The 23,873-nt window shown below is 35.3% G+C and overlaps 2 protein-coding genes across 4 annotated transcripts; both read right to left on the bottom strand.

Annotated features, from left to right (window-relative positions):
* Positions 1 to 6: 6 nt before the first annotated feature.
* On the bottom strand, positions 7 to 11,011 carry map3k14b (mitogen-activated protein kinase kinase kinase 14b). Of its 2 annotated transcripts, none has more exons than XM_079601121.1 (15): positions 10,854 to 11,011; positions 9,650 to 9,852; positions 8,505 to 8,577; positions 7,304 to 8,417; positions 6,214 to 6,348; positions 5,700 to 5,829; positions 5,426 to 5,554; positions 5,248 to 5,352; positions 4,980 to 5,143; positions 3,998 to 4,148; positions 2,631 to 3,362; positions 1,007 to 1,098; positions 809 to 923; positions 625 to 731; positions 7 to 486 (listed from the first exon to the last, which is right to left on the bottom strand). In XM_079601121.1, the coding sequence occupies exons 2-15, from the start codon at positions 9,834 to 9,836 to the stop codon at positions 283 to 285; spliced, it is 3,438 nt and encodes a 1,145-aa protein (XP_079457247.1). In that variant the 5' UTR covers positions 9,837 to 9,852; positions 10,854 to 11,011; the 3' UTR covers positions 7 to 282. The 2 variants fall into 2 exon arrangements, with proteins under 2 accessions (XP_079457247.1, XP_079457248.1); XM_079601122.1 differs by lacking the exon at positions 10,854 to 11,011 and adding an exon at positions 10,118 to 10,224.
* A 205-nt stretch (positions 11,012 to 11,216) lies between these two features.
* Positions 11,217 to 23,749, bottom strand: grnb (granulin b). 2 transcript variants are annotated; one of them, XM_079601489.1, is made up of 16 exons: positions 23,627 to 23,749; positions 22,534 to 22,613; positions 21,910 to 22,053; positions 19,773 to 19,895; positions 19,582 to 19,680; positions 19,338 to 19,488; positions 18,268 to 18,303; positions 18,041 to 18,132; positions 17,786 to 17,924; positions 17,513 to 17,610; positions 17,113 to 17,349; positions 15,955 to 16,197; positions 15,233 to 15,496; positions 14,774 to 15,022; positions 13,337 to 13,573; positions 11,217 to 12,353 (listed from the first exon to the last, which is right to left on the bottom strand). In XM_079601489.1, the coding sequence occupies exons 2-16, from the start codon at positions 22,534 to 22,536 to the stop codon at positions 12,240 to 12,242; spliced, it is 2,229 nt and encodes a 742-aa protein (XP_079457615.1). In that variant the 5' UTR covers positions 22,537 to 22,613; positions 23,627 to 23,749; the 3' UTR covers positions 11,217 to 12,239. The 2 variants fall into 2 exon arrangements, with proteins under 2 accessions (XP_079457615.1, XP_079457616.1); XM_079601490.1 differs by having other exon boundaries at positions 23,622 to 23,740.
* Positions 23,750 to 23,873: the final 124 nt, after the last annotated feature.

Raw genomic sequence — 23,873 nt, forward strand, 5'->3', positions numbered from 1 at the left:
TTTCTTAAACGGTGTGTTTGTGTATATTTTAATATTCTCTATAACATAGTTAAGTCTTCATAACAATAACTATACATAAAACAAATTTACAATGTACCTGTACAGTTGTGCCAAAATAATTGTATCATGTGACACACTAGGATTGAATTCAACCCAACACAAGTTAATACACAAATGCACGAGTGACAAATAAAGTCAGCATCATAATGCTACAAATGAAAAGAATGAGATGTATACAAGTCCAGTCCAGTTCTGTTTGTTTGTTTGTAGTGGTCACTTTAGCTAGAGTGCCAATGTTGAGCAGGTGTCTGAATGTTCATCATATTCTTGCATCTCTAATTTTCCATCTCTGACCCTCCAATCCCAGCTGGGACTGCCGTCAGGAGCAGGGACACACTGCAGCCACATGCCCGATACACACACTTCTGTGTCCTGAGACACCAGCCGCCCATCCAGGGTGGCCAAACTAAAGGTCCTCAGAGATATCTGTGACAAAGATAAATGCAGATTAATGCTCAGTTTGATCAATAAACAAAAACAAATTGCTCATAAAAACATGATAAATATTACAAAAAGACAACTTGTGATAGAATCTTAAATACATACATTACACCACAATCTTACCTGCTCACTGATGCCCACAGCAATGTGTCCGATTTTCACTTGTGGCCTCTCTCTGATCTTTAAACTTTCTCCATTTACGTCTTCCACCCATATATCCACGCCAAGACCTGCACACGCACAAATCAATACACACTAACATGACATACACAAGTACCTAAAAATGCACTATACTGATGAATCTTACCTTCAAAGAAGCAAGAAGGCGTCTGATCGGTTGACACCGACCAATCCACATTGAAGCTTTGATAATCTGCGGTGCTGCAGGAGGAGAAAACCCCTGAGCTAAAATCATCAGAGTCCTTTAAAGCAAGAACATGGGGTTCATTTGATGTTCTGGCACTGTAACCTTCATGAAACACATTATTATGTCTGCAACGTTTACCTCCTCACTAAGATCTTGCTCAGAGTCACAGTGGCTGGTGCAGATGAGAGGTTGCAGTCCATGAGAATCAGGTAAACTTGGGCTTTTTTGTTCTGTGGAGAACAAAAGAGAACTCATCAACATTGCATAGAAAGTGCTTGAGATTCACTTTGAATCAGAACATTTGTGCTACATGTTGTTTGATGCACTGTGTTTGAGACACAGATACACTGCAAAGGTGTATGTAAAACACAAGCAAAATCTTGGGAATCAGATGAAAAGAAAGAACCTATTCAAGGAACTAACCCCAAACCTACTCTTCTCCTTATCCTTAAAATCATATTGGTATACTGAAAAAACAATAATTTTTTACTCAGAAATGACTAGTAAATATCAAAAACAATAACAAAGAAACGGCTAGAAACTTATTGCATGACCTGGAAATTTTAATTTTATTTTTCAATCACAATCATTTAGTCTGCTTAAACCCCTCCACAATTGACCACAAGCTTGCATTCATTTTGAGTGACACACACATATCTCAAAATCTAATCAACAACTAATGCAAAGAACCAAGACCCGTCCTGCAATTTTTCTCTTTTTCAATAATCCATTTCACTCATAATACGGAATTAAAGATCTGACACTCACTACTTTTGTTTCATTGCGACTTTCAAACCAAGAACGTTAACTATAAAGATAGCTATATAACGATAACTTTTCTGTTAATTCTTAGAGTGCGCAGCAGCTTTAAATGCTCAAGCGCTTGAAAGCAGGATGGATTCTGATTGGCTGTCAATGTTTTTATCTTCATCAGCTGTAAAATCGTTCTGAAAGTGATTCCAACGATATCGTTCCATGTTGTTATTGTTATAGTTGTGGTGTGTACTCAATTCTTTTACATTTAGAAAGATTTTTAATACTGTATCTTTATCATTACAGTTGATTGACCTGTGAATGGGCTTTTAAAATGTACATGTGAAACTCGAAAAATTAGAATATGGTGCAAAAGTTCATTTATTTCAGTAATTCAACTTAAAAGGTGAAACTAATATATTATATAGACTCATTACATGCAAAGTGAGATATTTCAAGCCATTATTTGTTATAATTTTGATGATTATGGCTTACAGCTTATGAAAACCTTTTCACAATATTCAAATTTTGTTGCTGAGAGAAAGCTGTAAGCCATAATCATCAAAATTATAACAAATAAAGGCTTGAAATATCTCACTTTGCATGTAATGAGTCTATATATTAGTTTCACCTTTTAAGTAGAATTACTGAAATAATGAACTTTTGCACCATGTTCTAGTTTTTCGAGTTTCACCTGTAGTGCAAAAGTCATTTGCACTACTACATTTGATCATTTTTGGAGCTTGACAGCCCCTGTTCATATTCACTTTCATTGTACAGCTAAGAAAAGCAGCTTTAAACCTCTTTTTTGTTCCAAATAAGAAACTCATACAGGTTTTGATAAACATGAGGGTGAGTAAAGGATGACAGAAATGTCATTTTTGTGTGAACTGTCCCTTTGAAAGGCGAACAACTGAAACAAAAGTTTTATAATAGTATAGAATTGACTCCATAAAAGTATGTATGGAAACAATGAATCGAATCAAGCTCACACACAACCAGCACTCACCACTCTTCCTCAGCATGACCGACTCTTCTTCAGACTCGGAGTAGCTGTCTTCGCTAAGCAGTTGAGCTTCTTTCGGCCGATAAAGTGTCTGGAGCTGTAGAAGCGGTTCCCACTCTTGTGCCCAATCGCTTCCTAGATCTCGAAGACTCTCCAAATCACTCTCCACCTCTTCATCATCCACAAAGCTTCGGACCTCTCCATCCCAGCTCTCCGATTCCTCTAAAAGACTTCTGTCATATTCTCCACATCCTCCAATTACAGCTCTCTTTTCCATGAAATGATCAGTTTTGCTTTCTTCAGGATCTGCTTGATTCTCTGTCAGATTTCCGTTGATCTGTGATGCATCTTTATCACAAATCTCTTCATCAGACTCAACTTCTCTGTCTGAATAGTTTTGTTCCTCATTATTTTCCCCCTCCCCCCAGTATCTGTCCATCCAGCTGCTCGTCTCGTCTCTTGTTAGTTTTTTTATTTCTGCATCCTCATCCCACCGGCTGTCCTCCGAGTCAGAATCATCCTCGTTTTGTGCCGTCTGTCTCCATGTGCTCACCCAGTGGATTGTGGGTGCTGAGAGGTCTTCTGGGAAGCTAGGAGGCCTTGTTGTCATGGTTGATTCAGGAGTTTTCGGGATGGATGGGACAGAAGACTCGTGCAAGCTGGCATTCAGACAGTCTTCGAATGGGGGGGCTGAATGTTGTTCGGCTGATGCTCCAGGCCCAGAGATCCCACATACTAAACGTGCAGAAAATAAAGGGCTTAATGTGCTACTGTTCTCTAAGTTTGGTGTTGGTAAGATGGTAATAAATTAATACTTTTATTCAGCAAGGACACATTAAATTGATCAAAAGTGACAGTAAAGACATTTATAATGTTACAAATGATCTCTATATCAAATTAGTCCTGTTCTTTTGAACTTTCTATTCATAAAATAATCCTGCAAACAAAAACAAAAAATCACAGTTTCCTCAAAAATATTAAGTATATTTATAAGAATAACTGTTTTCAACATTGATAATAAGAAATGTTTCTTTAGTACTAAATCAGGATATTAGAATGATTTCTGAAGGATCATGTGACACTGAAGACTGGAGAAATGATGCTGAAAATTCAGCTTTGATCACAGGAATAAATTACATAAGGTATATTCAAATAAAAAAGTTATTTTAAATTGAAATAATATCCACAGTATTATTGTTATTACTGTATTTTTCATCAAATAAATGCAGCCTTGGTGAACAGAAGAGACTTCTTTCATAAACATTTAAAAAATCTTACCAACCCCAATATTTTGAACAGTAGTGCACGTTAGTAGGTTGACATGACATATTTATATTATACATATTTCATCACCATAAAACATTATGAACCTGTTCTGAGTGCTTTAACAGTTTTGTGCAGCAGTTGGGATGCGGAGTGTCTCTCTCCCGGCTCCTTGACCAGTCCCCCTCTGATGACATCACAGGTCAGGGGGTCACAGTCAGGTGGAATCTCACATAAAGGAGGCGGCTCACTGACGATCTGATGATCATAGCGCATTTCAATACAGTTACACAGACATTACTCATGTATATATTGCACTAGTCAATTTGAGTTTTGACTGAATTTATGTTTATCACAATCATAAAAATATCTAAATCTTATGCTTGAATGTGTGAATTAGAAATTTGGTTAAAACTGTGAATACACTGATAATAAAATTGTTATGTTATGAATACAATCAATAGTCAAATAAATAAATAACAGATTTTTTTATTAAATACATTAAATAAATAACAGATTTTTATTTATTTAATTAAATACATTACATTTTTTATATATATTTTTGGCCAAAATATATTTCACATAAATGCTAAATATATGTTGTATTTTTCAAATTGAAATTTGTTTTCGTGCCAAAATATATATTTGTAAACATATTTTTAAATATGTTAGTTTTAAATATAACATAAAAATATCTGAAAATATATACCTGTACATACAATATATATACAAATTTGGACAGAATTTTAGTTCAAATATTTGTTTGTTTTTAACCTTATACATATTTGGATCCAAATCTTATGCTTAAATGTGTGAAATTAGGTTTGTGCCTTTGTGTAAATATATATATACATAAAATGTATTTTATATATACATATATATATATACACATAAAATATATTTTATATATATATATGCATATTTTCACGTGTTAATATAATGTTAATAAATAATATGTATGTAAATAATAAGTAAATATGTTATGTTTTTGTTTTGTTGACTGTACTATTATTCTAAAATGTAGAAAATGCATTTGCACACACACACACACACACACACACACACACACACACTGCATGCTCACTTCACCTTCAGATAGAGTGGATGCGGATGGTATCGTGTCCAGGGCTGATGTCCACTGAGCATGTGCAGTAACATACAGCAGCTGCTCCAGACGTCAGCTTTAGCAGAGCGAGGGTCGCCCCTCGCCACCTCTGGAGGCATGTGAGACTCAGTGCCACGCAAGATGTTTCCTGCACACACCAAACACACTGTATCTATTATTCTTTATCAGTAGGCATGGATGCATGCACGTGTGTGTGTGTGTGTGTGTGTGTGTGTGTGTGTGTGTAGTCACCTCTGAAGGTTTTCATGCTGTATCCGCCCTGATTGAGTGTTTCAGAGAGCCCGAAATCACACAGAAAACACCGTCTGCCATCCTCAGACAGCAACACGTTGTCAACTACAAACATGAATGAATCAGAGCACCAATCTGTGATTTCTTTTTACTGAAAATCCATAAACATGACACAAACCTTTCACATCAAGGTGTACGACGCGTCTGCTGTGCAGGTGTTCGAGAGCCTGCAGAACCTGAGCATGATAATACAGAGCCAGTTCTTCAGAGAGACGACCCCTCACTCTCAGCAGCTGAGCTAAAGAACCTAGAGAGAGAGAGAGAGAGAGAGAGAGAGAGAGATAATTCAGCCTGCATTTATTTATATTTATATAGATCATTTATATAGATTTATGAGTCTCAAATGTGACTTGACTTGCTTTTTAGAGGCTTCCACTGTTTAAAGTGCTCACCTCTTTTCAGGTCCATGAAGAGAATCACATTGGGTCCTTCTCTCACGGCTCCATACAGCTGGAGGACACGAGGAGACTCCATCCTGCTCCATGTTTCTACTTCCTCCCACCTAAAACTACAAAGGGGAATCTTCACAAGAGAGCAATGCATTGGATCAGTAAGGAAACAAATCACAGAGTGTCACAGGAAATGGTTCATGCAATTAAAAAACAACTCGGTCCAAAAATAGAGCATGCAATCAAGAATGTTCAGAGATATTTAGGCTTAAACTCTTAAAAATAAAGGTTCCAAAGGGGATTTTCACAGAAATGCCATTGAAAAAACATATTTGGTTCCCAAAAGAACCTTCCAGTGAACAGTTCTAAAAAGAACAATTTTTCTTGGAAAATTCAAAACAATCTTTTGTGGTAAACAAAGGTTCTATGGATGTTTAAGGTTCTTCATGGAACCATCAATGCTAATAAAGAACCTTTAAGATTGTATTTTAAAATATGAGGCAGGAATGATATTCACCCTCTTGGCGGCACATGTGAATCCTGTTTGTTTGTCCCGAATGCTGAAGACGTCTCCATAAGACCCGTTTTGAATGTGGCGGAGAAGTGAGTATTCACGACCCTCTCGATATTCTGAGTTTTTCACCTGGAGGAACTAAGAAATAACGATCATCATGAAAACTGCTGTAAATAACTGTATGAGTTGTAATTGAAATATATAATTAATGAAATGTACTGTATGAATAAAAAGTTTATCTGATTTACCAAAATGATCAGAATTGTTTTAAAATTGCTAAAATTGGGTCATAGAATGTGGGAGGAAATAATAATAAAATATTCACATTATAACCGATAATCAATAAATGGCCGATATTACAATTCTTTAAAATATATATTTCAAATATTTGCTAAATATATGTTGTATGTACAAAATTTACTACAAAAAAAAAATTCCAGTCCTAAAATACACTGAGTAAATGCAAAATGTTTTTTTGTTTCAATATATTTTGGACAAAAATATATTTAGATTGACAATAAATAAAAAATTGCCCCAAAATGTGAGGAAATATAACTAAAACTTATTGAAAATATATTTATATAAATATATTTTAAAATGTATATTAGCAATATATTAGGGCTGTAAAATCGATTAATTGCATCTAACAAAAGTTTGTATATATATATAAACAAGTAAATTTGTCTGTAAATGTATATATATATATATATATAAAATCAAATACATTTATTGCAATTAATTATCTAACATAAAAGTTTGTGTTTATATATGTGTGTGTTTATATGTGTGTATATACATATATACACACATATATTATATAAATAAACTTTTTTGTTAGATGCGATTAATTGCGATAAATTGATTTGACAGCACAGAAATATATTTCTTGTATAGTTTGAAATATATTAAAAAAATATCTGTAAATTATAATTTACAAGTGAGTTTTATATGGGAATGGTTATCTAAATGAGAATGGACAATTAAATATCCAATATCAGGCAATACGTTATTATTTTGCACACTTTTTGTACATAAATATTCACATTTGTATCATGTCTATTGTGAAGCTGCGTTTATGTCTTTGGTCACACACCTGCTTAGGGTGAAACAGAAACCCCTCGTTTACATTCACTTTCTCTGTGTCTTTCTCCTGTGTTACTTCTTTAACCATTTTACCGAAAAATTCAGAGAAATGCCAACGGTCCGTTAGAGTCACAACGCCCCACAGTTCACCTGCTTCCAGTTTAGAGCAAAACCTTGAAATGGACTCTGAATTGCTCTCGGTGTCGCTGTAGATGTCTTTAAAAGCACCTAGAGCATCAAAACAACCTGGCAAAAACACTTCCGGGCATCCGTCTGGGAATCTTATGTCACCAAGGCCCTCTAAACCACAGCTGTCTGAATCTGAGCTGCTTGTTTGTATGTCCGTGTTACAGTCTGTGGTGTGGCATGAACTCTCAGAGCTGTAGCTCAATCTAGATGAAGCTGAACCCCACTCCACCTCGATTAGACTGTAACGGTGGTCGGTTTCTGTGCTGTCGGCTCTCCTGTCCCAGTCCGTGTAAATACAAGTCGAATTAAAGTCAAAATTATCTATGAAAGACCCAAACCGATCAGCTTTCAACCTGAAAGTGTATCCAGAACCTGCTGTAGCTTCCATACTGCAATCAGCCACGTTACTCGAGACGTACAAATCACAATCCATGTCTTCGTCGAAGCATTTCCAGACAGATACAGGGTCTTGCTCATTGCATTTATCAGTTTTGACAAGGGTATTGGGAGTATTACAGTCAACTGGAGTAGTGTAACAAGAAGAGTCGCATCCCTTGATGCTCTCAGCGTAAATAAACTCAAACTTTGAGTCAAAGTTTGGTTCAACACCGCCAGATATCGAGCTGAGAGACTCAATGGTTGAAGGTGAGTCAACTTCCAGCCTGTGAAGACGTAAACGGGAAACACCTACATCCTGAGGACATTCCCACACACGGAAATCTGGAGTTTGAGAGATCTGCCGAGTTTGGGATAAACGCTCCGGTGTTGAGAAGCTCCCGTGGTCACAATCGACAGGATCATTTCTTCTCATTCTGCCTTTTCTACATGTTTCCCTTCTTTTCTTCATGTCTTCAATCTCTGTTCTGTGTTTCCTGTGGCGTTTCCTGAAGCAGCGGGATGTAGCTTTCTCCTCTCTCTCACTTGAGTCATCTGACCTTTGAATGACCACAGAAAACATCCGAGTTAAATCAATAAATGGAACCATAAACCCGTAATTTAATTGGACGTCATATTGTGCAAACCTGTTGTTGCTGATGCACGACTGGATATTGTCGTCTTCTGTACTTGTAAAGCTAGACATTTGATATTCCTCTCCTGTAAATGCATGTAAACATCACTTAAAACATATGATGAAAAACAACTTCCCACCCAAGTCAACCTCTAAAGTAGGGCTGCATAACGATTAATCACAACTAATCGTTTGCAGAATAAAAGTTTTTGTTTACATATATGTGTGTGTACTGTGTAAAATACGTATGTATTTATAAATGCACACACATGCATGTATATATTAAAAAAAATATTTACATGTTTATATACATTTTTATATTTAAATATAATTTATATTATATATAATTATAAATACTTAATATATAAATAGATTTTTTTTCTTAAATTTATACATGCATGTTTGTGTATTTATATACACATAATTATTATACACAGTACACACACATATATGTAAACAAAAACTTTTATTCTGCAAACGATTAGTTGCGATTAATCGTTATGCAGCCCTACTCTAAAGTGAACCATCTCATAAAAACAAAAACTAAATCATTCTCATTTACTGAATTTTCTAACTTCTGAAATTTTAGAAGAAAAACTTAAATGAAATTTTGTTTCGACAACTTGCTGAAATTAAATAAGTTTAAGTAGTAAAATGAATACAACTAAAATTGGAATAAAATATATTCAAGCGAAATAGAAATACTTACAAGAATTAAAAACTAATATAAAATGACAAAAGTACATGAGTAAATTAATAAAACTTCAAATAAAATTCTAACTATTATTAAATACTAAAATAGTACATAAATTATACTAAAATAACACTGAAAATAATATTTTATTTAAAATTAAAAATTAAATTACAAATTATTTGTACTGTATATTTGCAAGAACACTGGAAGAAACTCTGTGTAAGAGGGTCGTTTTGACAACGTTGTCGTCTGTGGAAATGTACCCTCAGTCTCTGAGGCAACGAGTAGCTACAAATGCGGTCGAGACCGAGACAAGACCGGTACTCGAGTACAACAACACTAGGCTACTTGATGGTTCTTGGAAGAAAGTTTATTTCTAAGAATATAAGATCCCGTTCTGTCTAAAAAATGGTTGACATCCGCTCTTGAACCCATTGACCTTTAAAGTGACAGTCCTCTCTCACCCTTCGGCATGATGTCTGATATCCTAGTGTCTTCTTCACACACTGTCTGAGGCTCCTTTAAAGCTCTTGGCTGAACATCAGACTCCTCTCCACACTCTGTGCCTGACGTCGAGGTCCCTTCATCCAGATAAAGCAGTGTAGACACTTCTGTAAGCTTGCTGGAGCGAGACATGCTCGGTATGGCCATTCCTCTGTCGCCTCAACTAAAAAAAAAAAAATGCAAAAGATAAAGTAAGATAACTGCCCTGGGGCAGTTTTTACCATCACTTTCTTCACACTTCCTGATACAAACACTCTCTCAGAGCGAGTGTTCATTGGAGAGCAGTTGCTGAGGTGTATTAATAGCATTGACATTTTGGCACGTTTGAAGTCTCTCGCTTCCCTTCAGCTGTCCCAGTCTCTCCCTTTCACACTTTCTCACACCGGATCATTTATCAACATTCTTGCAATTTATGTCAGTCTCTTTACCATCTCCATTGAATTCCTTATTTCCATTAGTGTTTGCTGCACAGTCAAACTTTCATCCAGTGATTTAGTTCATTCGATACCTCAATATTATCACACATGCGCAGAATGCCTTCATTACGTACAGCATTCACACATATCAGCTCCATAATTAACACACATAACCAGGAGAATACTAAAATTACAAGAGACACGACTGTTTAAACGTTTAGGATGAGTTAAATTATTTTCAGACTTAAGCAAGATCACATTAAAAAATATTAGTATATTTAAAGTTTATATTAAATCAAAGAATCTTGAAAGAAAAATTGCATGAAAAATATGAACTGTTTTTAACAATCAGAAATGTTTTTGTCATGCATATTAGAATGATTTCTGAAGGATCATGTGACACAGAAGACTGGAATAATGATGCTGGAAATTCAGCTTTGCATAACATGAATAAATTACATTTTAAAATATACTACAATAAAAACAGTTATTTTGAATTGTAATACTTCAATCACAATACATGTTTTTAATTAAATAATGCAGCCTTGGTGAGCATGAGTCATTAAAGGAATATATCTTACCAACTCCAAACTTTTGAATGGTCCAGCACATGCATTTTGATTTAGCGGTGATCTATTTTTACAAACTCACTTGCTTTAATTCAGCTTACACACCAGTATACTAAAGTTGTTCCGGTCAGGTGTTGTGCAAGTTCTCTAGCTGTGACACACACAAAATGTCAACATACCAGAAGAATCAGCCAGGACAGGGTTCTGGAAATCAGCAAACTTAGTTTTCTTCCTTCGTCAAACACACTTGACCGATGAATATTGTTTTCAACTGAATGGTAACAGTGTTTACGCCGGTCTGAGTGAGACCTCACACACACACACGCAGAACGCAAGCTGTGAAACATGAGTCCATCAAGCAACAGCTATTTGGAATAACTGTGTCAGCCTCTCTGATTGGTTAAAGGCATTTACATGCCTATTCCAATACCGGTAAAAATTCAATCACATTCCCGAGATGGATCTGCCAACATGCACCATGGAAACAAGACAGAGTTTATCATAACAAGTCTGATGAGACATGAATGAGTCAACACGCAATCTATTTTAAAAGTATTTAATTTCAGTGTTTTTTCTGGTATAATTAACCAAAATCAAATCCACTGCAACAAATAACGGCGAGAAAAGAAAGAACAATCTCAAAAAACAAATCAACCTCATTGTATCACAGGTATAATCAGTAAGCAAATTGATTTGACCCTTCGGTAAATGTAAAAAAAAAAAGACCAAAACAATCACAATTAGCTATAGTGAATGTTGTGAATGACACTTGCATTTGATTAAACAATTTCAAGCATTTGTAAAACTAAAAAAAAAAAAAAATCCACACAGACAACTTGGAACATTTTAAATGAAACCTACACTGGGAAAAGCTGATAATTCTCCTTGCAAGCTAATCCTAGCATGTAACAGCCTCGAAGTAAAATATAGGATTAAATGCTTGGCGACACCCGCTCTTATCACGGCCCAATTGCAGTTATGATTCTGGAACACATTTTACAGATTAAAATCACTGAGGTTTCTTTTGTGGTTGATCTGATGCATTGGACTGTAGTTTTAGGTTTAGTTCACTGCCGCGCCGATACATTCAGTTTAGATTCTCAGTAACTTTTCTCACGATCATATCTGTTCTTAGATTGTGTGGTAATCAGCAATACAATTTAAATCATCCCCAAACAACACACAATTGACTTCAGTTATCATTTACTTGGCTTATATGCCACTAATTATTTCTAACGTCTTGTAAAATCACTTCTATAGCCACTCTGATATCTTAAGGAACTGGGAAATGTGTAGAACTTGAGGCTTGAAAGTGAAATAATAAAAATGTGCATTGGTTTTGTTGTCAGTTTCCCTTAACAAATTGATTTAAATCAAAGTGCATCCTCTGTGTATCCTGCTTAAGCATAAGACTTGGTATGTTTTTATTCTGGTAAAAACTAAATATTAAAGAAACACCATGATGCATAGTCCCTTGTCTAAAGAGGGCATCTTAGAAAGCAATGCTTTATGCAACATGTGCGAGTACTTGAGAGTGTGTGTGTGTGTGTGTATGTTTTTTCCACTTAAAGAGAATTATCCCACCACGTGGCTGTGGATGCTTTAGTGCAACTTTGCACTTCCGAGTCACATTTGTATCCAATAGGGCAACAGTGCTTCATGTCTTCACAGCACACTGCCTACAAAAAGAGAGAGAAACGTCTGTCAAATGTTTGCATACTTTAGTGAAGATAGCTATCAGTAGTACTGATTTTACTTTATGCATGCATGCAAATTTCAGTAAACAAATAAAAAAATGACCAAATGAATGAAAACAAATACATTTCAAACAAACAAATAATAATCAAAAACAACAAATACATGCAAAAAACTAGCAATTATATATGTATATAAATAACTGATTAAAATATGAATGAGGTATTTATAGCGCTTTCATATGTACAACTTTACACCCAAAGCGCTTTACAATCAAATCAGGGAATCTCTCCTCAACCACCCCCACAATATAAATAAATTAACCAATAAAAACAAATAAACATATCAATTTTGGAAAACAATACATAATTAAATAATTTAATTTATTAATTTGGTTATTTGTTGTTTTTACTGAAATTTGTATAAAAAAAGAGAAAAGTAATTTATTTGCTTTCCCAAATTTTATTTCAGTATTAATTTGAGTTTTAATATATATATATATATATTTTTATTTTTATTTTTTTATTATTGTTTACTGTCATTTTTTTAGTTGTTTTATTAAATTATTGTTATCTTTACCAAATTTGGTTTAGTAAAGACAAAAATAATTAAATAAAACCAACAATAAACAAATTGCAGTAAACAATAAAAAGATACATTTTCAAATAAATAAATAAATACAAAAATAAAATTCGGGAAAGACAATAAATTACATTAATAAAACAAATCTCAGTAAAATAAATAAACAACAAATAAATGTCAAACAAAATAAATGCAAAATTAACAAATAACAATAAATAAATGGAATTTCAGTCAACATAAAATTTTAAAAATCATTGAAATACAAATAAAAACAGTAAATTGATAAATAAACATTTCAGTAAACAAAAATATATAAAAGTAACTGATAGTGACGCTTCCTTTAGCAAGCAGCACTAATAATATCAGACATCATTGGATTTCATACCTCTTTATATGGACAGCAAGCCCATGTGGAGTCTGATAGTCTACAGCAGGTCTGTGTCTTTGAGCAGCGCGTCGATTCGTCACACAACACCTCCTCTTCTAAATGTGCGTCGGTGTGTGTTTGCAATCGTGTCAGAGGAACACTGCGCACGCTGGACGGTTTAACGCAGGTTCCAAACTCGAGGTTGCAGGTGTAGCCCTGTGGGCAGCAGTGCTCATGGTCCCCACAGCACACAGCCTGCAGAGACAATACAGCCAATCAGGGAAGAGCACACAAACACACCTGCATCAAGAACATCAAATTAATGCAAAACACATGAAAACTAACCCGGTGGTGCTCTGAGTACTCAAACTCAGATGGAAAAACATCCTCAAAACACTTACAGCATTGCAACAAGTGTAAAAATAAACTAAAGGTCTCAAACTATAAAAGAATAAAGGCGTTTTAATCCATAAAGTCAATTATTATAATAAACATGTAAAGCTATTTAACTTTTGCATGACATATGCAGGGATACTAGAAAGACCGCGGAAGATGCGTTTTTGTCGATCGGATCACAAGTAGACGAGTGAGACACATTCCAGTTTACACCTGTGTTTAAATAGTCTATTTTGTCCACTTTTAACCACTTATATCCCGATTTCTTCAAGGGGAGAGTCTATGGGTGGATAAATGTGTGTTTTCAGATCTTTTGATCTAATGGATGAAATAAGCTCATGCAATTTACACATGAACACAATGGAAAAACATACGGAGAGCATCAGCTTTAATTTCTGCTCCCTCAGCCACAAGACCAGCCGAACGCTGTGAGTGTGTGTGTGTGTGAGTGTGAGTGAGTGTTAGAAATCAGGAACGATGAGAGAACAGTGCTTGTCAAACCATTTAAACTTTGTCAGATGGCGCACTTCCCATGACGTGTTCACATTAGGTCAGTAGGCGGCGAGTAGGCGATCATTTGCGGCTGTTCAAACACATTCGACCGCATGAGCGTTTACACTACGAAAGCAATCCGGTCGAATGCGTTTACGACTACCTCTGGAAGTGGTGTAAAGTGGTAAATCTCAAAATGTTTTAGTCCCGTTTACACCTGTATTTAGAGTCGTCCACTTGTGATCGGATCGAGCAAAACGCATCTTAGGCCTCGTTTACTCTGCAGGGCTTGATGCCCAATTCTGATTTGTAACTTAATCCGATTTTTTACAATAAAGGTCCCATTGACTTCCATAGTAGGAAAAAAAAATACTATGGAAGTCAATGGGACCTGGTAACTGTTTTGTTACTGACATTTTTCCAAAATATCTTCCTTTGTGTTCAGCAGAAGAAAGAAATTCATACAGGTTTGAAACAACTTGAGGGTGAGTATATGATGACAGAATTTTCTTTTTAAAGTGAACTATCCCTTTAATACCAGGTGTAAACCAGGCCAAAAAGACTTACCTTGACCAGAGGACAACATCCCCACTGCCCTGTAGATAATTTACAACAGGTAGAACCAGACGCACAGCTCGTCGTTGAATCGCACTTCACATCTTTGAGTCCAAGCAACGCCTCTGACCCCTTTGTGACCCTGGCCTCTTGTTTTGTGTACCAGGGGATCTCATGGTGGGCTTTAATGCAGGACGTTTTCTTCTCATTACACATGTAGCCGCTAGGGCAACAGTGATCTCCATCCTTACAACACACCGCCTTAAAAAGAGGAGATGATATCGTGTGAGAATTAATTCCTTCGCTACATTCATAATAGAGTATTATATACAGAATGCAATTGGTTTGTATGTTGTATTGAAGTTTGTATGTAGCTGAGTTGACTCATTTATGGTCATTTAAAGCTCACATGTGGCATTTACATTGTATTAAATAGTGAATAAGTGAATGGATTAATATAGCATATCTAACCTTAGGCAGTGGACAGCAGCCCCACTTGCCGAGATTACCCATAAGGCAGCAGGTGTTGTCTCTTGGACAGCTAGTGTGAGTGTCACACATGTGTCTGTCCACTGGATCTGCCGGTTCTGGAGTATTATCATCAGACACGCTCAGTGCGGACTCCTTCCTGAACCAGGGCATGCTGGGAAGGCCAGGACGTACACAGGTTTTTTGAGCCAAGTCACACTTGTGGCCCTGCGGACAGCAGTGCTCCTGATCGGCACAGCACACGGCCTACAATATTAAATCATCCACATTGGCAGAAATTTAATACAACTCATAATTGATTCCAATAGAGTTTGGTGTAAGAATACTCAAATAAGTATGAAAACAAATAGCACATAAATATTTCTTTCAATTTAACGTTTAAATCTGTGAAATTTATTACAAATAAATATAATGTTAAAAGATTTATTTAAATTAATTGACATGTTATGCTATTCATTTTATAAAAAAATATTTTTAATCTATACTTTATATTCAGTGTACATATATGTACATTTATTCATCATGCATTATGGAATTGCATTCTCTGTAAAGGATGCATGCATGCAATGCTGTCATAATTAACACAACATAGTAAGCACTGCAGCCAACCTACACAGCATTATATGTCATTACAAGTGCAAGCATGTGTGCACACCTGTGCTTTAGAGCTTTAGGCCTAAACCCTTGTTGCTAAATGCGTTTACCTGTGGCATAGGACAGCAGGCCCATGCCCCTGAGGCTAGTCTACAGCAGGTCGTCCCTGTTGGACACAGCGATGTCTCGTCACAGTTTTGGTTCTGCGATGGCAGGGTCACCGCATCGATCTTCTTCACCAAAGGCACAGAAAAACGGAGACCCTGATCGTTGGCACTGTCACAAGTGCTGGCGGCCAGATTACACACAGTATCGTGGGGACAACAGTGGAGATGGTCCTCACAACACACTGCCTAGAAGTTTAGGTAAATTAATAAATGTAAAATTAATAAATATTTATTTAAATAAATGCTGTTTATAATTTAAATAAATGTATGCATTTTATATTTTAGTTGATTTGACTTCTAATTATTAGTGTTATACATATTAGGATGCCACTCAATGTAATGGAAATGTTTTTTTTCCCCAAAAAATGTTAAAGGTTTCCCCCCCTTATTCTGTTCCTTTTATGGGCTTCAATGAGCTCAAATGTTGCATTATATGTAGTACATTTATCGCAAAAAAAATGCCATTTTATTTAAATTTTGTTCACCGCCATGACTTTCCAAATCCTAACAAGTCCACCTTTACAGCAGTTAGGGAAGCGGTTGCTGCCGCAACATCCACATCTGCAGACATTAATTGCTGACATTTTGGTCACTATTTGACATTGTGTTCAACTGATTGTGCGTAACTGTTGATTATTAATTCCTGACGTAACTGTTTAGTCAACTTTTTGCAATATTTTGATTTGTGATGTCAAAAGTTAATATTACATGATAGTATCGGAAAATGTTGCATATTGTAAAACTTTGTCCGAGCTACCAGTAATAATCATTAGAATACATCCAAATTTTGTCAACTTTTTCCTTTTTACATTACTAACACATTTGGAGGGTGAAAGGATGAAAAATAGAAAAAAACAATTGAGTGTCACCCTAATACATACATTATATACACACACACGTATATATAATCTTCAGATTTTAAAATTAGAAAGGGAGAAAAGTACTTGTGGCATTGGGCAGCACCCCCATTTTCCAGATAAGAGTTTGCACATAACTATACCCCCCCCAAACACACACACCCCCACACGCACGCACGCACGCACGCAGGCACGCACGCACGCACGCACGCCAGATTTTAAAATTAGAAAGGGAGAAAAGTACTTGTGGCATTGGGCAGCACCCCCATTTTCCAGATAAGAGTTTGCAGCAGGTGGAATCATCCGGGCACGATGAGGTCTCGTCACATTTCTGATTGGATGGAGCTATTGTAAAGGTAGGCACCTTTGTCACCCAGGGTACAGACACTGAAAGGTCAGCAGGGTCATCACAGCTGGCCGCAGCGAGGTTACACACCGTGTCTTTTGGACAGCAGTGGGCATGGTCCTCACAACACACTGCCTGGAGGTCAGAAGACACGAAGACATCATAGACTGCATTCGCATAAACTATTTGTTGCAATATTTTGAAGCAATACAAATTGTAAATTTGATCTCATGAGCTTTTGTTATGGGCTGGGTTTTAAAAAGATACTACTAAGCCATAATCACACAGTGCCGAATACCTTTGGTAAAGGACAGCAGGCCCAGGTGCTTTCTTCTGTTTTACAGCAGGTGGTTCTGCTAGCACACGCTACGGTTTCATTACAGGGAACTAGTTCCTCTGAAGACAGAAAGAGCGAGAAATAGATGGATTGATGCATATTCTACATTGATCCAAGTACGGTAAGCAAAATGTTACATTTCACCACACTCACAATCCAGAATAGTTTGAGCAATGAGGTTCAGCTAAAAACACAAACTGAAAAACTTGTAATTGCACAAAGATAAAATTTCACCTCTAGGCTTCAGGGCAGTGACAGCTGGGATCTTAGTGGCCATTTCCGTGACGCCATTGGCTGACAAACACATACTATGGACAAGGTCGCATGTTGTGCCCTCTGGGCAGCAGTGGTAATGATCAGAACAACACACAGCCTACAGTAAAACACATTTACATTTGTTAATTCAAGCTTACGTTGAGTAAAATACATGCAAACCACAGGGTAACCATAAAATACATTTAATTATACATTAGGACAAACATGAAGCACCTTTGGCATCGGGCAGCATCCGTAGCTGCCGGTCTCCATTTCACAGCACGTCGTATCCTCTGGACATGTGGAAATCTTATCTGGACAGATCACTGCCCACATAAACACACACAGAAGCCCGAGGTGTCATTTCCAACAAAGACACTTGATGAATAATGAATAGAAATAAAATAGTGCTAGTATATATAAAATAAAATAAAAACTGCAGGTGCCAGAGTTAGTCTTACCATCTCTGATATCACTGAAGTCTGCAGGCGGATCAACTGCAATATCAGGAATACAATATAAAAACACTCATAAACAGGTGTGAAACTGACAAGCAAACTTAATGATATTCTACTAATTCCTTAAAATAATACCTTTGTATGCCCAAGTGAACAAGACATAAAATGTGCATGTGCAATAAGAACTTTAAATGACAGTACATTAATAAATAATGAAAGCAAAAATCATGAAAGCTATTTGTCCTCAATGTGCAATAAGAACTTTTAGTGCATTAATAAATAATGAAAGCCATTTGTCCTCAAAACACACATTGCTAACAGCAGAAAAGCAATACTTAATGTTGTTGTTGTTATTGTAAATATGAAAATGTATTTGATAAACATTATCTTAAAATATTCCAGCTTTTCATTTTTATAAAAAAAAAAAAATCCATTGTCAATATCAGCAAGGATTTTGTTACGTCATATGCGATTATAATAGTGACTAATATAAATAAATGAACGTTCAAAAGTTTGGGGTCAGTATGATTGTTATTTTATTTTTTATAATTAAGTAAATTAGCAATGATGCATTAATTCTTCGAAAGTCACACTTAGAGACATGTATAATGTTACAAAAGATTTCAAATAAATGCTGTTCTTTTTTAACTTTCTATCTTCAAATGATCCTGAAAATGTGTATCATGGTTTTCACAAAATATATTAAGCAGCAAATCCTATAATAATAATAATAAATGTTTCTTGAGCAGAAAATCAGCATATTAGAATTATTTCTGAAGGATCATGTGACACTGAAGACTGGAGTAATGATGCTTTGATCACAGGAATACATTTAAAAAAAAAAGTTAAATACAATGGAAAACATTGCAATAATATTACTTCTTTTACTGTATTGCTATCAAATAAATACAGCCTTAAGGGAGCAGAAGAGACTGAAAAAAAAATCTTACCAACCCAAAACTTTTGAACAGTGGTGTAAATCTTAAGATCCTGTATAATGGCTGACATAATACCAGTAAAAGCATAATGCAATTAAATGCCAAATGATATATTCATTTTTCCCTCTGTCATACCTGCTTTTTTCTCTGATGGTTTCCTACGAGAAGCAGCGAATTTCCTCCAGAAGGGGGAGTGTCCATAGGGTCCATTCACACACATTGAATGCTCAAGGTCACATTTGGTTCCTTCAGGACAGCAGTGTTGCTTATCTTCACAGCACACGGCCTAAACACACACATGGGGAAAGAAAGACAAAGTAAACATTACCATAATGTAACCACATTCCAGAATATAAATATGATCAAACAAGTGCTATACATTTTTCATAGGACAGCAGCCCCAGCCCCCATCAGGCATCTGGCAACAAGTGGTCTCATCGGGACACTCGGACACCTGATCTGGACAAACTACAGCTTTCTAGAAATAAAAAAAGAGAGATAGTTTCAATGCTGAGTATTTACTCAAGGCGTATCTGAATTTGTGGCTGTGCACGCAGGTATGTGCATTACCTGCTTTGTGGCGACTCTTTCCACCCAGTTTAAAACGTGTGTCTTATTCACACACTTGGAGTGTTCCAAGTCACACAGAGTGCCCTGGTAACAGCAATGCAAGTGATCGGAGCAGCACTCGGCCTGAAAACACACATACAAACAAGAGTCATTTGAAATTAATGTGTATTTATTGTTCAAAGGGATGATTCGGAGTAATTTCAACCTAGGGTCCTTTGCACCATGACCTCGAGCCAAACACCCCCTCAGAAGCTTTTTTTCCCTTGGTCGAACATTATTAAAGTTAGAGCTTATTTAGAGATATCAGCCGATTGGCTTAGTGCAGGCGCTAATGGATCCGAATGTTGCATCTCGTAAATTACCCCACTAATAATGCTCGGGATGGTACCAAAGAGGTTCTGTACTCGTAAATCCCAAATCACGGAAGTGACCTTGACGTCCAGGTAGGGCTGTAAACGATTAATCGCGATTAATCACATCCAAAATAAAAGTTTGTGTTTACATAATATATGTGTATAATTATTTTGTATATATAAATAAACACACACATGCATGTATATATTTGAGAAATATTTGCATTTATATACTGCATATATATTTTTATATAATTTAAATTATATATTAATAGAACTATTTTATATATAAATAACACATATATACATGCATGTGTGTGTATTATTTATATATACAAAATGATTATACACATATATTATGTAAACACAAACTTTTATTTTGGTTAGCGGTAGCATGAGCCATCAGGCAAGTGTTATTTAAATAAACTCCTGATGTACTTACAAACCAATGCCTCGTTTTATGAGTAAAGAACCTATTTGTACTACTGTAGAAGTTTGGTACCATTCCAGGCATTATTAGTGGGGTAATTTACGACAAACAACCTTGGATCCATTAGCGTCTGCACTAAGCCAATCGGCTGATATCTCTAAATAAGCTTTAACTTTAATAATGTTCGACCAAGGGAAAAAAGCTTCTGAGGGGGTGTTTGGCTCGAGGTCATGGTGAAATTACTCCAAACCATCCCTTTAACCCTTATGTGCTGTTGTGGCTGTTTTCAGCCACGAACATAACGAAAGGATGGGAATTTGAACAATGCACAAGGGTTAACTGGTGTTGGAATAGTTAACAAAGAAAAAATTCTATCTACCGTGGAACACAAAAGAGAAGTTTTAAAGTGACGTTTGTATTGAGAAAGAAAGTCACAAGACTGCAACAACATAAGGCGAGAACATGATGACACTGTTCTTTTTTTGGCTGAAATTTCCTTTTAATAAAGCACACATTAAACAAGGGAACAAAAGGGAACAAAGTAAATCATTAACAATGTCTTAAACACTAAAATAATGAAAATAAATTCACTTTAGTAGTAGTGTAAATTATTCTGTTCAAAAGTTTGGATTCAGTAATATATTTGCTTTAAAAATAAATAAAATACTTTTATTTAGAAATGATGCATTAAGACATTTATTATGTTACAAAATATTTCTATTAAAAAAATTCTGTTAGCTATTCTGTTCTTTTAAACTTTCTAGTCAGCAAAGTATCACAGTTTCCACAAAAATATGAAGCAGCATAACAGTTTACATCATTGATAATAATCAGAAGTGTTTTTTGAGCATCATATTATAATGATTTCTGAAGGATCATGTGACACTGAAGTAATGATGCTGAAAATTCAGCTTTGATCACAGGAATAAATTACAATGTATTATAAATATATTACAAAAATATATTACAATAGAAATCTGTTATTTTACATTTTAAATTGTTTTTACTCAAATGCAACTTTGGTGAACATAAGTCAAGACTTTTCATAAACATTAACAAATCTTTTGAACAGTAGGATACGTTAGAAGGTGGGCTGCTGAAAACTTTGCCATTATAGGACTTAACTAATTTTATGTATTAAATCAAATAATCATATTTGCTTTAAATTTTAAATATATTCAAACAGAAAAAAATATTTTAAATTACATTTCACAATATTACTGTTTTTACTGTATTTATGACAAAATAAATACAGCCTTGTTAAGCATAAGAAATTACATTTACATATAAAAAAAAAATGTCCTACCAACCTCAAACTTTTAAACAAACTCATTTAACTAAAAGTCTCTCTTACGTTGGGTAGCGGACAACAGCCATATCCTCCCGATGGTGTTTGACAGCAGGTGTTTCCATCTTCACACATCCCTCCATCAGGACAAATCAGAGCGACACACACGTTCAGACACACACATAGTAACGCTACGACACTCACACGCACCTGAAAGACAGCAAATGCCCATGAACCAAACATTATTTGATTCTGTTTACACTTTTATTATGACACTATATTAATTATGAAAGTTCTGATACATAAGGATCATTGATGAATGAATTAAGGGGAAAGTGATTTTTTTTTTCCATCATTTATTCACAAGTTGACCGACAAACAACCTGAAGCTAAAATAGTTTTTCACATATTTTGTTTTTATGAAATAAAAAATTTTTGTGCATTTCCCAATGTGTCCATTTAGTGAGCAATACAACAATGACAAACACACTGCTGCCGGTCTCATGACATTACCAGGTCATGTCTGGATGATGTAAAATCGCTTCAGCAGACTTTAGACTTATTAAAAAAAGACTGTATTGTTTTAAAATGGAAAAAGCTCAGTTTAATTTCATATTTTATTTATAGTAGCAGTGATGATAGAGCTTTAGACCACAAGAAATATTAAGAAAACTACAACAAAACACTCACCATTGTGTGTGACTGTGCTGACCCCGAAAACTAATACTCTTCAAATGTTCAAATGCAAACCCATGAACAACTTTCTTGCGCTGTAACATAAAACATAAAAATGCATAAGTAAATCAAGCACCTTCATACAGACTTTGTCACACAGGGGTTTCAACAGGAATTGATTTAGCTAAAAATATCAATTTCTTTGTAAATTTAGTTGTAGGGTTTATAATCATTATTGTGGTGTATGACCCATATAAAACTGCATTTCACATACATACACACACATATATATATATATATATATATATATATATATATATATATATATATATATAAAATCAATTCGACAATTGCAGGATACATGAGTACATTACTCTGATACTTACTCGACTATAGATTTCAAAGACACAGAGAACAAAGTGTTTGCAAACTTATGCTTATCTTATCCTATGTTTTTTTATTATTATCAGATAATCTCAGAACATTGATCACATTATACAAGCACTGTCTTAAAGGAATAGTTCACCCAAAAAGGAAATTCTGTTACTTAAGTTGTTCCAAACAAACAAGTTATTTTGCTGAACACAAAAGATATTTCGAAGAATAGCCTACAGGTAAGTTAACCAAACAGTTGATGGGCCCCACTGACTTCCATAGTACTTGTTTTTCAAGTCAATGGGGTCCATCAACTGTTTAGTTACCTGTATTCTTCAAAATATACTTTGTGTTCAGCAAACAACATGTTCAGGTTTGGTAAACTATCCCTTTAAAAAAATTATCACTTTTTAATCACTTAGTGGCATCGGTTAACAACAACTGCTACACTAATTGACCATATTTATTTTTAATTTATGAAAACTATCAAGTGTATATCCACCAAAGCTTCAATTTGTATCAGTTAACAAGTTAGTATAGGTTTAAAACCGGTCTTTGAGACGCACTAAATCAGTCATTAAAAACGCATCGTTGTAAACTGCTGTTGTTGCAATGTTAACGTTGTTTCTTTCTGTTTCCAACGGAAGCGCGTGAGCTCGGCCGGAATAAACCCTAAACAAAGACTTGATTTATTAAAAAACAAGATGTCATAAGTATAAAGAGCTTACCGTACCGTATTTTCACGAGGCCAGTCAAAAAATCACCGTAAATCTGGACGCTGTGAAGAGGAGATACCGCTGTTCTGACCCGAGTTTGAGTTTATTTGTGCATCACGTCACGTGACCGGGTGTCACATGACACAGTGAGTCAGGCTTGTTTGTCTTTCACGAACAGTCTATGTTCATGAACCATATTAACCTGTTCATCTAGTTTACAATGACACTATAATTTACATTATGCAAACAATATACATAAAATAA

The sequence above is a fragment of the Phoxinus phoxinus genome, assembly GCF_949152265.1.
Source record: "Phoxinus phoxinus genome assembly, chromosome: 24".
In the NCBI taxonomy this organism is placed as follows: domain Eukaryota; kingdom Metazoa; phylum Chordata; class Actinopteri; order Cypriniformes; family Leuciscidae; genus Phoxinus; species Phoxinus phoxinus.

What these genes read in the sequence shown, in the direction of transcription:
- map3k14b (XM_079601121.1), bottom strand. Translation starts at nt 9,836, where the DNA reads ATGGCCATACCGAGCATGTCTCGCTCCAGCAAGCTTACAGAAGTGTCT. An exon ending in ATCAGACATCATGCCGAAGG is followed by an intron (nt 8,578 to 9,649) that starts GTGAGAGAGGAC and finishes ATGCATTTACAG; the next exon opens with GAGAGGAATATCAAATGTCT. An exon ending in GCCTTCTTGCTTCTTTGAAG is followed by an intron (nt 732 to 808) that starts GTAAGATTCATC and finishes GTGCGTGTGCAG; the next exon opens with GTCTTGGCGTGGATATATGG.
- grnb (XM_079601489.1), bottom strand. An exon ending in ACCATCAGAGAAAAAAGCAG is followed by an intron (nt 18,304 to 19,337) that starts GTATGACAGAGG and finishes CTGATATTGCAG; the next exon opens with TTGATCCGCCTGCAGACTTC. An exon ending in CCTGCTGTCCTATGCCACAG is followed by an intron (nt 15,497 to 15,954) that starts GTAAACGCATTT and finishes TTAATATTGTAG; the next exon opens with GCCGTGTGCTGTGCCGATCA.